Genomic DNA, 18,095 nt, shown 5'->3' on the forward strand with positions numbered 1-18,095 from the left:
ACTCCTTTTTACCTTGGCCGCGTTCTTTTCCACGTCCGCTTTTTGCCCTACAAAATCAATCAAACCTCCTTTGAGTCTCCCGAGTTATGACCGCATCAATTGCATACTCGACCATGTCGTGCCGAGTCACTAGGATTTGCTTTGGCTGCGTTTTGACGCGCATCTGTGTGAACTTTATACACAGCTGCTCAGTTCTGCATTTTTACTTAGAAGTTAGACTAGCCTGTCTTACTCCATAGAATGCAGTGGTCAGTATATGAAGTTGTTATCAGGGCCATTATCTTTCTTTTCGCTTTCTCAATGTGGGAAATAAAGGATCTTTCTTAGTTTTGCATTCCTCGAGTTTTACATTGTTGCTGAGAAAATTACTGACAGTAATTGTTCTCTGGACTATTGATCATAAAGTATAATGGAGATTGGAGCCTCATCAAATTTATCGACAAGCTAGTTTAGCATTTCAGAAGTTGAGAGGCTATATCATTTCCAAAAAATGAAAAAAAAGTTGAGAGGCTTCTCCTAATTGCTGGTTAATTAAGGTAATTTGACAGTCAATATCGAAGAAATTGTGAAGGGCCTCTTTGGTTGCCCCTAAAAGTTACTTGCATACAATTTTATATCCATGCTGTCTTATTTGCGCATAATTTTATATGCAAATAACGGTTATAAATTATTTTATATCTATTTTAGTTAATGGCTTCCAAGTTGTCCTTATGTCTCATTTGCAAATTAGATCAATTTAAAATAATTTTATTTACAATGACTGATTTTGGTGGAATCCAAAGAGGCCGGAAGTCTATACTGGAATAAATTACCATTCATTACCTTCTAAAGAACCACTTTAGCATTTTTACTTCCAATTTTCAGAATGTTTAATCTCCTCCTTTTAAATATCGGCCACTCCTTGTATTTTTGTTCAACAGGAAATTCTTGATGCAGGTATAGTAATTTGAAACCATTAGTATCCAAAACACCAAGTATTTACAAGTTTTGAAACCACTTAGTATCCAAAACACCAAGTATTTACAAGTTCAGACTGTAAAACCTTTCGTAAAATAGATGTACTGTTCACCTTTTCTTTTTGGCCATTTATGCCACAAGTGATATTGCCTGGTAATTATCGTGCATATGCCCAAAAAAATCGTCTTAGTTTTGGGGGGTTAATGGGGGATTTTACTATGCCATTTATTTCTTGTGTCTCCATTTGCTAGGTGCTACTCACCATGCTTTGGTGCATTAGAGTGAAAATTTGGATGGAGTTCGAGAGAACTCACATAATCCTACTGAGTTTATGATATTTTAACTGCTATTTTTCCTCGGAAAATCTTATTTGTTGCTTGCTGTGGGGTCAGTTTGTCCATTCACTTTCTCTATTTTCAATTTATTAGTCCATCTGTCTTGGCCTTTGCAGCCATAATCCGTTTAGGCTAATTGGAGTTGGATTGTCAGTCTGGACATTCGCTACAGCTGGTTGTGGCTGTTCATTTGATTTTTGGTCCATCACAATTTGTCGTATGTAAGTATACTTCAATTAAGTGAACATTTGAAGAATTCTTTTGCCTTGTAAGTTTTTATACTCAGCCCCTCAATTTTGCTTTTTAGGCTAGTTGGTGTTGGTGAAGCTTCATTCATAAGTCTCGCAGCTCCATTTATTGACGACAATGCCCCTGTTGCTCAGGTTTTGCTTTTATGTCTTTGATTATGCTCATGAACAAGGAAAACAAATCTTCTTTCCTTTGTTTGGTAGCCTAAATTTCATTGGGTTTGGTAAGATTTCTTCCAGTGGTTGAGGCCAGCTTAAAATCATGAAAAGCCTCTTTCAAGGGTGGTGTAGTTGATTGTGAGGGCATATATTTCTACACATTCTTTGTCTATTGGTATCGTAGAATAGCTTGACAGGCCTTTAAAATGAATTTCCTATTGCAATTGGCCTTGGATCTTGTTGTGTTTGGATTTGTTTTTATATAAGTTCAGGGATTATGTTCCCCCAAAGTTATTGACTTCTCTGTATTCATGGACATTAGAGAGGTGTCTCTGCTGTAAGAAAGCCTCTCCCTTCTTGTATAGTGTTTCGAAGAAATTCATCATCATAAAAAAGCACTGGAATGCATATGGATATCCCATCCCATGTTCATAAGGAAGGGAGCCTTGTAGCTAATAAAATAGTTATAGAATGTCTTTTACCTACTCAATTATGGGGTTCCCTATTCTATATTTTTCCCCAGTGGTACCTCCTTTGTTAGAGAAGATTGTTTCTCTGCTTTAGATGCCTTTATGCAAGTTTACATGTTCTATTCGAATTCATAATCTGCTTGAACATGTTATTTCTTTGCTTTAAAATCTTACATTTTACTTACTATCGTGGTAGTAGAAAACTTCGTGGCTTGGGATCTTCTACATGTGTATACCAACTGGAGTTGCACTTGGCTATGTTTATGGAGGATTGGTAAGGCTATCAAATACTATTCTTGATGTTATTCTTTTTTGTCAAATACGGTGTCCTTTATAGTGGGCGTTTATTGGCATCTTCAGATGCCTAATACATGCATAACCCTTGAGTTTGATTTTTCTTGAAATGGTTTTTATGTGGTTTTTGTGTTTTCTTATTTATTGTCCTTGCACTATCTTGTTGGAGGTATATAATTTTCTGTCCTTTTTGCTATATTTTTGTGCATCTTCTCTAGTTTCATTAAGTTATATTTTGAATGTTTTTTTGCATTGCAACATTCATATAATCTCTACGCTCGAGAGTTTACTCCCGTTAGTCTTTCTCAATTCCATTTAAGTTGTTATCTTGGATGTTCTTTTTGCATTATAATATTCAGATAATCTTCAATACCCACCTAGAAAGGGAGATGATTTTTTAACCCCCCGTGTAGGATTAAGCGCCCCCCCCACCCCGGCGCCCTCTAAAGTGAATTGTGGCAGACTTTAACACTTTTTGATGTCAAATCATGTGAAAAGGGGGGCGCATAATCCTACCGGGGAGGGGGGGTGAAAAAATCATCTCGCCTTGAAAATGTTACTTCCTTTTATCGCTGTTTTTTCTTTAGTACGTATTTCTTATTTACTAAAACGTATTGTGCATACTAATTGTTAACTTACGAACTTCTCTGAAAGCTTAAGCTGTTGGAGAAAAGCGTTATTTATCATTTATACTTTAACACTCCCCCGCACGTGTAGCTCACTTGGCAAACACGTGGCACATGTGGTCCCACTTTGGGCTGACCATCGCATGTGTATTTTTGCTATCCGGGAGGTTTGAACTCGAGACCTTTGGCTCTGATGCCATGTTACGCGAGAGGTAGAGGAAAAGAAGAATAGTGAGTTAGGGCTAGGCTCCCCCTCACTGACTTATTTATATAATAAGAGAATAAGTACAATGACAAGATTGCCCATACTAGGCTTATTCTAACACTAATCATTTCACTGACATCAATTACCATCCGAACAATATAAAACCTGAACTGGTTTAGTAGTCGGTTAGCAGTTCCATTTGTAGTTCTTTGTTGGTATTTATGTTGTTAATCTGTATTTGACCCCCGTGCTCAACTCCCTTGTTTTGTGTTTTTTTTACTTTCCTTTTACTAACAGTGTCGTTGTCGCTAAAAAAATAAAAATAATAATAAAGATAAACTTGAAGATAAAAATGCTTAGTGGCTAATACATCAAATACTCAATGAAGGAAAACTTTTTGTAAGAATCTCACAAAAAAATTGAAGTGTAATGAAGCAAATAGGGGAAAGTACCTTCAACTAACACATTTAAGGGTCAAGGACAAGAGCACCTTCATAGATGTGGGAATTTTGAGAGTACAAAATCTACAATTATGCACAACACATATAATCATAGTGGTTAAAAGGAAAAAAGAGCATTGGTGGGAAAAGAAGAATGCCTATGGAAGAGGATTGGCAATGTCCTGATTATCGCTATCAAAATTTTGGATGGCGGTTTAGATGTAGAAGATGCTCACAGGCTAGATTGATCCCCTCCCCTTTCCCTCCTGGAGGTGGGGAAGGAGTATCTATAGGGAGACCCAAACATGCCCAAGAGAAAAGGAATGGGGCATGGTTTTGCTCTCCTTGCCAATACCTAGACTACAAATGGAGGGTTGAATGTCGCTGGTGTCATTCGACCAGATCATCATTAAAATGGATTCCTCGATCTCCCAGGGTGCAATCTAAGGATGATGAAGACAACCTTTGGCCTGACTCGGGTAAAATTTATCGTAACAGAAACTCTGTGATTCCAACTTTATCTATTTCAGGGCAGGAAGTCGATGTGCGATCAGGTTCTCTTAGATCCTGCTTGATCGGGAAAAAGAAACATGATAATGAGTCTTTGCAGGAGCTGTGGAATTGGGCACGAGTGTTCTGGGAGCTCCCATCATTACATTGCCCTTATTTGCTGGCAAAGGATGAAGTTCTTTTTATTTTGGATTCAGAGTCGCAGGCTTCACAGATCATTGCTAAGGGATCTGCTGCCTTGGACAACCATCTACTTTCCCTCTCACCATGGAAGAAGGAATTTATTCAAGGAGAGGAGGTGCTTTGGGTTCATTTTTATAGCATCCCTTTGCACGCCTGGGCTGTTTCTACGGTGGAAGCTTTAGAGGGGCTTTTTGGTAAGGTTGTAGAAACCAAGATGGAGGGCAACCATCAGAATTGTATGAGCTTCGTTTCGGCTAAGATTCTAGCCCCTCGATGGCTCTTCCCTAATTCGGGTGTAAGGCTCCAAATCTTTGGACAATACTATCCCATTGGGGTTGAGCTCTCACAGGAAACCCTTGAATCTGACGTCCAGGAATCCGGTTCATCATTAGCGGCGGATCGGCCTCCAGTGACCTCAAGACCATTGCTAGGTGAACCGTTGGACCTTATTGGAATTCAAATTCAAATTCAAAATTCCTTACTAGGATGCCCGAGATAGAGACGTTGGTTATCTCAGAAAAAGGCATGTTGGGACAGGAATGAAGATTATTTGGGTTCGTTGGTAAGTCCCAAGAAACCTACCCATCAGTCCATCATATCAGACGGAAGCATGTTGTCGGAAAGAACTTTGTCAACCGTGCCCTTAGCGGTTCTTCCAAAGACTCGACCTTCTCAGTTAGGGATTTAAGTTCCCAAGATCATCTCATCATGAATAAGATGAGCACTATCTTGGGGTCCAAACCGGGTGCAAAGAAGAAACTCAGCAGGTTGTTTAAACTCTTAAAGTTCTATTCTAGGCCTCCTAGGTTTGGCCCTATCTATAACTAGATCTATAGCTGGGGTTCCCGGGGTTGAAAAAGGCTATGACAATCAAAATTACCCCGATGATTTGATTTTTTGATAGCTAGGGAGGCGTTTTGTTAGAATCATAGCTCTCCTCCCTAGGAATGGAGGGTCCAAGGCTCCATACCCTTTGGTTTTGCTATTAAAAGGCCCTCCCCATCTAGTTTTGAAGATAGGATCCTTAACAAAGTTGGAATGGCTTCCCTTCAAGATCTGGGAAGACCAGCTTCCCCAAGTAGTCAGCTCTCCGTCTCTATTTCATTCTGGGACCTCACCAGGAATTTGGGGATCGGACTTTGCTTTCGATGGAGACAAAAGCGATTCTACATTAAGGCGGTGGGTTGCCGCTTGGTGGAGAAAATTTTGGCGATCAACGACCCTATGGAGGTCCTGATCTCGTTTTTTGGGGTTGTATATCTGCTAGAGTCCCTGACTCAGCATGGCATGTTCAAGTTTCCTCCAGTTTTGTTGGCTTGTCTAGATCACCAAACTAAAAGACTATCTAAATGGTGATGACAAATCTGTTTTGAGGAAAGCCTTGCATGAGAGGTCTCCAAATATGGCACTTTTCGGTGGATTTGATATATTGGAGGCCTTAGGGTAGTGCTTTGGAGCTTTTGGGGGAGTGGTGAAGTCTATCTAGGCTACGATTCTAGATAATAGGGAGGTAAAATAGGTATTCGGCAGGATTGCAGTGTCTGGATGGGTGGTCCATACCGTAGCGGATGAATTAGTAGATTTGCTTCGTTGGTTTTATCTGGTCTAGGAGTATGCTCCAGGCCACCCTTAATTGATTCTATGTATTGCAAGATGGGACCTCTGGTCCCCAATGTAAATTCCATAGTATCAATAAAATTGTCATCTTTCAAAAAAAAAAAAAAGAGGAAAAAGGAGGCCAACAGACATGGCGTTGCATAAAATCAAAAGCTGTCATCATTTTAGAATCTGAAGATGCCATCCAGATATTAAACGGTGTCCAAAGTAACTTGCTTGGTCTGCTCATGGCATAATACTTTATTTTTCATTATAGGTAATAGGCATCACATTATTTTATATTTCTCTAAGAATTTGGAGACTTCACTACAACTTGTTTCTCTAGGCATTAAGGGAGTATGCTGAAAATGGCATGTGACAACAGTAGGCCATTAACCATCGAAAGGAGGGCTGCTTATTTAGCATTGGTTTAGGATGAGGTAAGGAAAATTGAGGTGGTTTAATTTATTGTACCATTAAGGGATGTGGTTTACAAAAGGGGAGCACAAACTGGAAAGTGCATATATGACATGGAAAATGTTTGGCTGCTTAGTTAAGTGATTGGCAAGCTCCAAGAGGGAAAATATTGCCTGTCATTGGGTTCGATGAACATCTCATCCATTGTATAACTTTTAATGCATGGTTGGGTGATGAGATCATGAGCATGTTTATTTTGAAAAGGTCATATCCCTGAGGAAACAAAACTACTTTAAGATGTGTGAACCACAACTCGACAGTGACTTGGCCCTATGGAATGTTAATTTATTGCACATATTTATTCATTCTCTAGTCATTTGGTGTAATATTTATTACATTGCATATATAAATATATAATAAAAAAATCTATAAACTGAAATCTGATATGATTCTATTTATTTGATCTACTATATGCAATCACTCTGTAAAATTTTATTTATAAGGTATTATATATACATTAATGATAGAACTACTTTCTTTAGAACCTGTGATGAAGGAGAATGCCTATTCTTGTCCTTTTGCAAGTAAAATCCTTACCTACAAAGAAAGGGACCTTCTGTGTCCTCCTAGGCTTGTTACTTCACTATGCTGCCCGTGCTCTCTTATTTCTGCTTGTCAAATGTTTGCCCATTTTTCCATTCATTCGGCTTACAATATAATGGATCCTTTGGAAGGAGCCTATATCCATTGTTCTGAATATTGGAATCGAATTTTAAATTGTAATCTGTAATGGGGTTCAAACCATGTTGGGTCGTTTGGATACACAGATTTTAGAATCTTGGATTTCCTCAAAATCCTGAATGGGAGACGAGAGAAGGAGACCGTCCGTCGTTTTCTGATTTCTCGCCCTTCTTTCCGTCTAGCGAGAGAGTAGGAGATCGTCCCATGTTTCCAAGTTTTGGAAATCTCAGGATGGGGGAGAGATTTCTACAACCTGGATTTCTTACTTAAACCCTTCATCTGTGTTAGATGACTACACGATGGAAGAGAAAAAAGATATGATGATTAGAGAAAAAAAATAGAGAAAGCGTGAGAGAGAGAAAGATGGAGAAGAGAATGCGTGAGAGAGTTAGTGTTCTCTCCACACGAGAAATATATACATATATCTATATGTGAGAGATACAATGACCAAAGTACCCTTAATAAGTGTAATGTGTGGTGCGTCTAACAACGAATACATCTAACACTCCCCCTCAAGCTGGAATGTATATATCATACACTCCTAGCTTATTACAAGCATCCCTTAACATAACAAGCCCTAATGGTTTACTGAACACATCTGCAAGCTGGTCTGCTGATCAAGTGAACATGGTGCATATTTCCCCTCTCTAAATTCTCTGACGAATGAAATTACAGTCCACTTCAATGTGTTTTGTTCATTCATTGAATACTAGGTTGTTAGCTATATGAATTGCAGATCTGTTATCACAATACAGTTGTGTTGGTCCTGAAGGTGGAAAACCAATTTCTGATAGGAAAGAACCAAACCAAAGCAACTCTCCACTCGTGTATGGCTTAGCTCTGTATTCTACTTCTTCATTGGATTTAGATACAATATCCTGCTTTTTACTTCTCCAAGACACCAAATTACCTCCATCAAATGTACAATAACCAGTTGTGGACCTCCTGTCTGCTGGAGACCTTGCTCAATCTGCATCAGTAAATTCCTCTACCCTCTCATGATCGTGTTTCCTAAAACATAAGCCTTTTCCTGGTGTGCCCTTCAAGTATCTAACAATTTGAATCACTGCTTCCCAATGAGAGGTGCGAGGAGAGCCCATAAACTGACTGACCACTCCTACGACATGAGATATTAGGACGAGTGACTGTCAAATAAATTAGCTTCCTAACTAATCTCTTGTACCGACCTGGATCATCCAAAGTCGCCTTGATCTGGAAAGGGTTTTACATTCGGATCCATAGGCATAGATGTTGGTTTTATCCCCATGGAACCAGCCTCCTCTAGAATATCTAACGTATACTTCCTCTATGACTGAGAAAGACCATAATGAGAGTGTGCTACTTCAATGCCAAGGAAATATTTGAGAAAGTCCAAGTCTTTTGTTGAGAATTCTCCCTGAAGGAAAGTCTTCAATCTATTTATTCCACCTTTGTCATTTCCAGTGATCACAATATCATCCATGTAAACAACGAAGAATATATAATTAGCAGTGGACTGGTAGCTGAAAACAGAATGATCAACAACGCAATGCTTCATACCAAAGTGCATGACTGCATCACTGAACCGGTCAAACCATGCCCCCGGAGACTCTGCTTCAGTCCATAAATTGCTTTCGTAAGGCGACAAACTGACGAAGCCATCTCCCCCTGAGAAATATACCCAGGAGGTTGCTCCATATATACCTCCTCAGTGAGGTCGCCATAGAAGAATACATTTTTAACATCCAACTGATAAAGGGGCCTCACACGGTTCATAGCAATGAAGATCAGAATCTGGACAGAAGGTATCTTGGCCACAGGTGAGAATGTCTCCTGATAGTCCACTCCAAATGTTTGAGTATGACCTTTGGCTACAAGACGCGCTTTGAGACGCTCAACGGTCCCATTATGTAGGTACTTAATAGTAAATGCCCATCGCCTCCCAACGGGCTGTGCTCTAGAGGGAAGAGGAACAAGTTGCCACGTGTTATTAGAATGAAGGGCAGCCATCTCAGCCTCCATGGCAGCCCGCCACCCAGGATGAGCAAGAGCCTCTGGAACTGTCTTAAGCACAAAAAAAGTAGACACACTAGAGACAAAAGAGCGAAACGAGGGTGAAAGATGCTCATATGAAACAAATTGAGAAATAGGATGTGTAGTAGTGCGAGAGCGAGAAGCAATAGGAGAACTACCGGATGGAGAATCATCCGACTGAGGAAGAAGATTAGCGGGCAATGGTGATGGCCTGACAGTGGGAAGAACAACCTGGCGTGCTCCACGGGTATAGACTTTCGGCTCAAAGATAGGGGGCCTTGCTGTTGTCTCTGTAGTATTCATCGAATAATGACCTGAGCAGTCTCCAGAGGACTAGACAGGAGCAGAAGCAGTAGACTGGGCAGCTCAACAGGAGCTATAGGAGGATCAGAGGAATAGGGAGTATCCTCGAAGAAAGTGACATCTGCAGAAAGAAAGGTTTTCCGCATCTTAGGACTATAACACTTGTATCCTTGTTTAGTACGATAGTAACCCAAAAAGATACATTTCTCAGCTCGAAAATCCAGTTTGTCAAGGCCAGGGCTAATTTGTGAACAAAACAAGTGTTGCCAAAGACACGTGGGATCAAGGGAAAGGGATCACCAAATGAATATAGCCTTAGGACAAAAAATGGTGTATGTCTAGACAGAACAGAAGAAGGGAGACGATTCCCTAAGAAGCAAGCTGTGAGGGCTGCATCACCCCAATAAACTTTGGGTACTCGCATCTGGAACATGGTAGTGCGAGTCATATCCAATAAGTTTCTTATCTTTCTCTTAGCGACACCATTCTGTTGTGAAGTATAAGCACATGAGGACTCATGGATGATGCCACGAGATTCAAGAAATTGTTGAAAACCATTACAGGTAGAGAAATACAGGTAGATGATAGACTAATAGGAAACGAAGGAACATAAAGAACTGAAGATAAACAAAGGCCATTAGAGATGGAGACTACACCAACCCCAGAGACAGGTGATGAGTTCCATCCGCTAATGTAACAGTATGAGGTCCATTAGGAGGTGCGGACTGAAAAGACGGAGATTAAAATTACCAGTCATGTGATGAGATGCTCCCGAATCAATGAGCCATTATCCAGAAGTAGACCTAGAAAGAAAACAAGACAAGCTACCTTGCTGGGCAAATGTGGCAATGGGGACTTGCCTCTATCATGTAGGTGCACAAGTTCCTCATATTCAGCACGATTGACAAGTATTGAGTTTGGAGAGGCAGATATAGCAGGACCAACAAGAGCAGTAGTAGGGCGATAGGGGTGAAGCTCTAGATGTGAAGTATAACAATAGTCAATATTGTGGCCATCCATACGACAATGGGTACAATATCGAGACCCACGACCACGACCTCCCCCGGAATCATGACCACAGTCATGGCCAGCATGCGAAGACGGAGCGATTGGATCCATCACAAAAACCAACAACAGTCTGCAACCACAACAATAATGCCGGGAACAACTAACAGCAAACAACCTCCAACACACTGGAGGGGAACACTAGCAACCCAATATCAATCCACCAACAACCATCAAGAACAATGAAGGCCAATCACCAATCCGGGAAGAACATCAAGTACAGGACAAATGACAACCAACGAGCCGTCAACAGAGACAAATAACACCACCTCCAACAACCACCAACAATAGTCACCACCAACTAACAACCAATCAAGCACCAATAACTTACACCACCAACATTAAGCACCACCAACCAACAAGCACCAAGAACCCACAATCAACACCGCCTCCAACAACAACAAAAAAAGCACCAATAAGTCCACTATCGACAACACCAATCAACAATCACTACGAGCCAACAATCACCAACCTCCAAGAGGACGCCAACAAGGTAGCCAACACTACTAGCAAACCACGAACAACGAGGCAAACGACAACGCAACAAACAATCCAGCGGTCGAACTACTGCGAACACCACACAACAACTGCATAATGTAAACCAACAACCTGTAGACAACAAGGCACCAAGAACTACCTCCAACAAGTTAACCAACAACCACAGCACGAACATGGGATAGATAGTCACCGTCAACCAACAGCCAACAATCACCAAAAAAAAAAAAAAAACTCCACCACAACTCAACACCAACTAACAATCACCACCAATCAACAACAACAAACAACCAACACGACCACCAGCAATAACTACCAAGCACCACTAACAACCAAGTGTAGAAGCAACCAACCAACTAAGCATCGAAGCAACCAACCACCAACGGACGACCAAGACTAACTACAAACCAATCATCACCAACAACACAAGTAACGAGGCACAACCGATTACTACCAAAGACAAAAAAAAATTCTCTCTAACATTTCATCAAACAGTTGGCATGCACTTATTTCCAATAAATCCACCAGGGATAATCATCATTAACTCCTCTAACAATACTCACGTGAAGACGTCAACATGTGGTTCCAGGACAAAGAAGAACGCACAACACCACCCAAACATATATAGAAACAAGAAGGGACGACTAATCAGCGTTCTAGAACCAATTAGGGCAAGAAAAAACTGTTTAGATCATAAATAAGAGACGATTAGGGATTGATTTGTACTAGATCTTGAGTTGAGGATATGATTTTAACACAAAGCTAGGTTGTAGGGGTAGGGATTATTTGGTCTAGGGTTAGGGATGTATGAAAAATTCACATATAGAGGTTAAGGATTGTGAAACCCCTAAAAAAAGAGGTTTGAGGGGTGTGAATGGTCTGTGGATTAAAAATAAGAAGAAGAAGAAATAGGTTTTGGGGGGTGCGGCACTGGTAGAAGATTGAAGGGAGGGCTGCAACTTGGTATAGGGTTGAGGAAAAGTTAGGGTTAGGGTATGGAAGGAGGGGGCGACAATAGTATGGAGGGATGATATAGGGTTAGGGTATGGAAGGAGGGGGCGACAATAGTATGGAGGGATGATATAGGGTTAGGGTATGGAAGGAGGGGGCGACAATAGTATGGAGGGATGATATAGGGTTAGGGTTTTATGTGTTCGAGGGTTAGAGTTTTGTGATGTGATTTCTTCAAGGAGGAAAAAGCTTGATTTTCAACTTTGTGCTCTGATACCATGTTAGATGACTACATGGTGGAAGAGAAAAAGAGACGAGGATAAGAGAAAGAGAAACAGAGAAAGCATGAGAGAGAGAAAGATGGAGAAGAGAATTTGTGAGAGAGTTAGTGTTCTCTCCACACGAGAAATATATATATATATATGTTTGTGTGTGTGTGTGTGTGTGTGTGTGTGAGAGAGAGAGAGAGAGAGAGAGAGAGAGAGAGAGAGAGAGAATCAAGGTTTTAAATTTCGACCGAAATCCGAAATTTCGGCTCGGTGGAGACCGAAACCGAAAGTGGGTAAAGTTGAAACGTTACAAAATTTCGATCGAAATTTCATTTCCCCCAAAATTTCCGATCGAAATTTCATTTCCCCCAAAATTTCGGGTCGAAATTTAAGGAATATCTCCAAAAAAATCAGTAATTTATTGATTATTTAATATTATCCCGAAATTTCAGCCGAAATTACCCGGGGATTTCGTCGAAATTTGGTACCGCCTAAAATATTGTTTTATTTAACCTCGACAGATTTTGCCGAAATTTCGGAAATTTCTGCTGAAATTTCGGTTTCGGTGAGGACCGAAATGCATTCCGAAACCGAAATTTAAAACCTTGGATACAATGACAAAAGTACTCTTATTGAGTGTAATGTGTCTAACAGTGTGGTGCGTCTAACAATGAATACATCCAACAATCTCCAACCTACTTCCCCCAGATCTGCAACCTACTTCCATTGTAAAATCCAAAATTTTACACTGCTTTCAAACTAAACCCTGGATTTTGAAATCCACCAAACAGCCCTTATCAGATCGTAAATCATATTGTAAAATATCATTAAAAAATGCAAAAAATTATACACAAATCATAAACAATAATAATGATACCAAACAAGGTTATAAATTTCGTTTCGTTTCGTCCGAAATGGACGAAACGAAATCCTCAAAATTTCGTTTCGTCCGAAATTTCGGTCAATTTCGGTCATTTCGTTCGAAATTGACCGAAATTTCGGATTTCGTCCAAAATGGACGAAATTTTGAATTTCGTCCGAAATTGCCTATAACGGTTAGTTTGATTGTTTTTTGCAGAAATTACATCAATGCCCCTGTAACGGCTCTTTTGGGTTTTTGACCATTTTAGCCTCAAAATGTGACCGTTTATAGCTGTTGGGAAGGGTATTTTAGTCATTTTTACTTGCACAAACAATAAAAAACTCTATAAATAGTCTTTCCCCTACCTTCTTCTCCTCCACCTTCACATAAGTGATTCTCCTTCTCTTTTCTTCTTTCACTTACATTATCTATTCTAATAAATTTCCTACAAGTCTACACTCTTCTCAACTCAATCCAAGTCCATTTTGGAGCAAAGGGAAGGCCTACCTTCAACTTACAACTACAAGAACTATTTCCGAAGGCTTGCAAATTACAAGTTACACTACAAATTTCAAGTGAAGGCTTACAAGTTACACTACAAATTTCCAGTGAGGGAAGGCTAATATTATCTTATTCTCTTCAAATCAAGTTCAACCTCAAGGTTCTCTTTATTTCTTTCCATTTCCTTTCTTTTATTTCTTACTTCATTTGTCCCCTTCTACTTCATTTTTTTGTAATTTGTTTCAATTTCCTTTCTTCTAATTCATTTTCCCCCTTCTTCTACTTCATTTCAGAATGAGTGGGTCGGGCTCGGGACCTTCTGCAGGAGCATCCTCTATTGGTTCGGCACCCGCTAGATCGGATGACCCGGCATGGGCTTATGGTACATTGGTTCCGGGTCAAAAAAATAAAGTAACTTGCATATTCTGTGGCAAAGTCATATCGGGTGGAGGTATAACCCGCTTAAAAGAACATTTAGCGGCTGTTCTTGGTGAAGTAGCATCATGCAAAAAAAGTGACTGAAGATATAAAATATCGAATGAAGCAACTTTTAGATGCAAAGAGAAAAGAAAGAGCTAGGATGAACCTATCTAGAGCAGAGGTTGGAGGTTTTTATGGCACACCAGACGAAGAAGAAGAGCAGGATGAAGAAGACATTGGCACACCATTGCCTCAACGAAGGGGTAAGGAAGTTCTTGTAGAACCGAGTGGTACAAAAAGGAAGAAGAAGGGAATCACAGGAGGGATCAGGAATTTCTTTGCACCATAAACAACCCCTGGAGCCCAGCCAAGCATTAAAAGTGCTTTGGCTACCAAAGAAACAGTGGATAGAGCAGACATGGCGGTTGGCATGCTTTGCTACGATGCCAATCTCCCTTTCAACGTTGCCAATTCACCTTTCTGGCAACCTATGTTTGATGCTATGAATGCCGTGGGTTCGGGTTATAAGGCACCTACTTATCATGCTTTAAGGGGTTTCATTTTGAAGAATACAGTGGATGAGGTAAACAACTACTTGGAGGAGATTAAGATGTCATAGAGATACACTGGCTGTAGCATTATGGCAGATGGATGGACAGACACCAAACAACGTTCCCTAATCAACTTTTTGGTGTACTACCCTAAAGGAGTCATTCCTCAAATCCGTTGATGCATCTGGCATAGTGAAGAATGCCGATGAATTATATAATATCTTTGAAAAGATTGTCGGAGAGGTGAATCCGGAATATGTGGTGCAATTTGTAACTGATAGTGAGCCAAGTTACAAAGCTCGTGGGAAAAGACTAGAAGCCGCGTTTGTTACATTCTTCTGGACTCCGTGCGCAGCCCATTGCTTAGATCTCATCTTGGAGCATCTGTGCAAACCGACTGTATTTCCTCACATAGCAACCACAATTGAGAGGGCTCAGACGATTACAAAGTTCATCTACAACCATGGAAGCCTCTTGAATTTGATGAGGAAGAAGCTCACAGGTGGGAAGGAGTTGTGCCGCCCTGCTGCAACCAGATTTGCTACAAATTTCATTAGCATACAAAGTCTGGTGTTGAATCAGAAAGCACTTCAGCAGATGTTTGTGTCTGATGAGTATAGTACTAGTAGGTTTGTCTAACACCCACTGAGTGAAGGGATAGTTAGTACTGTGTTGGATAAATCTTTTTGGGACCAATGCAAGTACATTCTAAACATCAGCGAGCCTTCAGTGAGAGTGCTGCGTTTGGTAGATCAGCAGGACAAACCGGCGATGGGTTACCTATATGAGGCCATGGATAGGGCCAAAGAGAACATCAAGGAGAGGTTGAAGAGAAAATCAGATTACATGCCCATCTGGAGGATCATCGACCAAAGATGGGATAGGCAACTCCACAGTCCCCTCCATGCAGCAGGATATTTTCTTAACCCTGCTCTCTTTTTCACTCCTACTTTCTCTAGGCACAGTGAAGTAACCAGAGGCTTGTTGGCATGCATCACTCGACTGGTACCTGATGAAGCTACACAAGACCTCATCACCAATCAGATTGAGGATTATCGAGAGGCTAAGGGTATGTTTGGAATGAAGCTTGCAATCCGCAACCGAACGAAGTTGGGACCAGGTAGATTTGAGTTGTTTGTTTAATTAAGTATAATTCATTTTAACTTTCAGTTTCTCAACAAATAATGCTTTACTATTTGTTACTTTAGAGTTGCATGGTGGAATCAATTCGGATGTGACGTGGAAGAATTACAGACCTTTGCGATCAGAATCCTCAGTCAGACCTGCAGTGCGATTGGGTGTGAAAGGAATTGGAGCACCTTCGAACACATTCACTCTGCAAAGAGAAATAGGTTGGAGCACCAGAGATTGGATGACTTGGTGTTTGTCCATTACAATCTTAAGTTTCGACAAAGGTATACAACGTAATATAATGTTTTCAACTCTCACCTCATCAGTTTAAGCTTTTAAATTTAACCTTTGACATTAAACTTAATGTTTTCCTTTTCAGGGACTTGTTGAGGAAATCATCTACCACTAGTGACCCTTTGAGCATAGACCATCTGGATGTCATGATGGATTGGGTTGCAGAAGAAGAAGATGTCATATTCACGCCGGAAGACATTGGGTGGGAAAATCTTGAAGCACCTACTGCTGTGGTTGGGGCCGGGGACGACGACGACGACTTTCTCATGCCTCTTGAAGAAGATGTCCCTACTGGTGGTCCAGGTGGTGATGACGACGACGACGACGAAGAAGATATTGAGTATGATCATCCGAGTTATGATGACTGAGAGTTGTTGCTACTAGTTATTGTCTATGTTTCACTTTCATGTATCTCTTTTTTTTTATGTTTTTCTATGTATCAGACTATCAGTTGGACTTGTGCAAGATTTTATGTGTTTAAGTAATGAATATGCCTTTTGGGACACATATTTTGGACTATTTATTAGTTTTTCATCATTTTCTATTGATTTTTTATTTTTTTGGATTTTTCTCATATTTTTTAATATATTTTTTGTGTGACCGAAAAGTTTCGACCGAAATGACCAAAATCCCACCGAAATTTCGTTTCGGTGGCCAAAACGAAATGGCGACCGAAACGGAATTTACAACTATGATACCAAGTAAATAGGACAGGTAAAGGGGCAACCAAGATATAGCGATGAAGAGAGAGAGAGAGAGAGAGAGAGAGAGAGAGAGAGAGAGAGAGAGAGATGAAGAAAATGAGATGAGCAGAAAGATTAGCTGAATGTCCTTACTGATTGCGATGCCATCTGCCAAACTCCTAATGTACCTCGGTTGATCTCTTCCAACCATTCATTTGGATTTAATCATGACCAGGCTTACGTAAATTTTTCTGAAATGAAAAACTAATGTCCTTTTGCCATCTATATTTTGAATCAAACTAGCCCTCTTTTAGTATTATGATCCTATTGGGCTTTTAGAATATCGGTTCGACAGTTACTTCATAGTAGTGGATACGTCCATTTTAACGTAGTAAACTTCTTTCCATTTAAATTTAGATGTTAAAATAATAAAAAATGTAAGCAATATCATTTTATTCTTATAAATCCTTAATGTTTAGTTAAATAGCTATAGTCAATAACTGAAGTTCTGTCATGGGTTATTTCAAAATTTGGGGCCCAAGGAAGACATTGATTCATTAGGTTCACAAATTTAAGCGAGTAAAAAAAGGCCACTGCAAATACTTCAGTCAGTAGTTTTTCAGCATTACATTACTTAACTGAAGTGTTCAGAATCTTCAGATCTTACCACTTTCTCTTGCAAGGAAATCCTAGTCTAAAAACATGAAAATGGTTCTGAATTTGTAGATTCATCTTCTATGAGGATATATAAATATCTTTACTTTCACCAATTCTTTCAAATACCAGCAAGTGCATGTGCATACTCTTGAGAAGAACTTAGCCCATTCTAATACAGCTCCTGTGATCCTCTTTGTTGATAATATGAATTGTTTTTATTCATGTGGTTTGAAAGTCAGAACAGTTTGCAGAACTTTCTATAGCAGATTGGTTCTGTACTTTTTTTCATATTGAGCATTAAATACCTTGATGTCAAGGCATTATGGAAATATCTGTGTTAGAAATGCCTAATGTCAATGTCTTTCATTGCGGACTAGATTAAGTAATGTTTAACTTCTTTTGATCTCTTTCTTCTTTAAATGTTAGGTTGGAGGCCATCTTAATTGGCGTTTTGCATTCTTGGGGGAGGCAACGTTGATGCTTCCATTTGCCATTCTTGGCTTTGTCATAAAGCCTTTGCAGTTGAAAGGTTCGTGGTTTATTACATGTTTATGCTTGTATCTAATGTTCAATCTCCGAAAAAATTCCCAGAGGCTGCTAAATAGTTTGGAAATAACAGGTTTCACTTCGTCTGGATCAAAACAAGTATTGAATAAGGAAATAGTCGCTCCAGAAGTTCAAGGTAGTCCACGTGTTTATTCCATAACAATATTTATGGT

General features: G+C 39.9%; 2 protein-coding genes across 4 annotated transcripts in view; both read left to right on the forward strand.

Moving 5' to 3' along the window:
* LOC143849513 (putative sphingolipid transporter spinster homolog 2) overlaps positions 1-18,095 on the forward strand; it is an 80,781-nt gene that overhangs the window by 37,508 nt on the left and 25,178 nt on the right. For all 3 annotated transcript variants that reach the window (XM_077358571.1, XM_077358569.1, XM_077358570.1), the window contains 5 exons: positions 1,409-1,513; positions 1,600-1,675; positions 2,369-2,443; positions 17,803-17,905; positions 17,996-18,058. In XM_077358571.1, the coding sequence (XP_077214686.1) occupies positions 1,409-1,513; positions 1,600-1,675; positions 2,369-2,443; positions 17,803-17,905; positions 17,996-18,058 (422 nt within the window). The remainder of the gene's footprint in view (positions 1-1,408; positions 1,514-1,599; positions 1,676-2,368; positions 2,444-17,802; positions 17,906-17,995; positions 18,059-18,095) is intronic.
* On the forward strand, positions 13,230-16,665 carry LOC143851198 (uncharacterized). The gene is made up of 3 exons (XM_077360544.1): positions 13,230-15,731; positions 15,822-16,026; positions 16,122-16,665. The coding sequence occupies exons 1-3, from the start codon at positions 15,383-15,385 to the stop codon at positions 16,402-16,404; spliced, it is 837 nt and encodes a 278-aa protein (XP_077216659.1). The 5' UTR covers positions 13,230-15,382; the 3' UTR covers positions 16,405-16,665.

This window comes from Tasmannia lanceolata, unplaced genomic scaffold (assembly GCF_043159265.1).
Source record: "Tasmannia lanceolata isolate RefF3 unplaced genomic scaffold, GAP_Taslan_0.1 ptg000018l, whole genome shotgun sequence".
Lineage (NCBI taxonomy): Eukaryota > Viridiplantae > Streptophyta > Magnoliopsida > Canellales > Winteraceae > Tasmannia > Tasmannia lanceolata.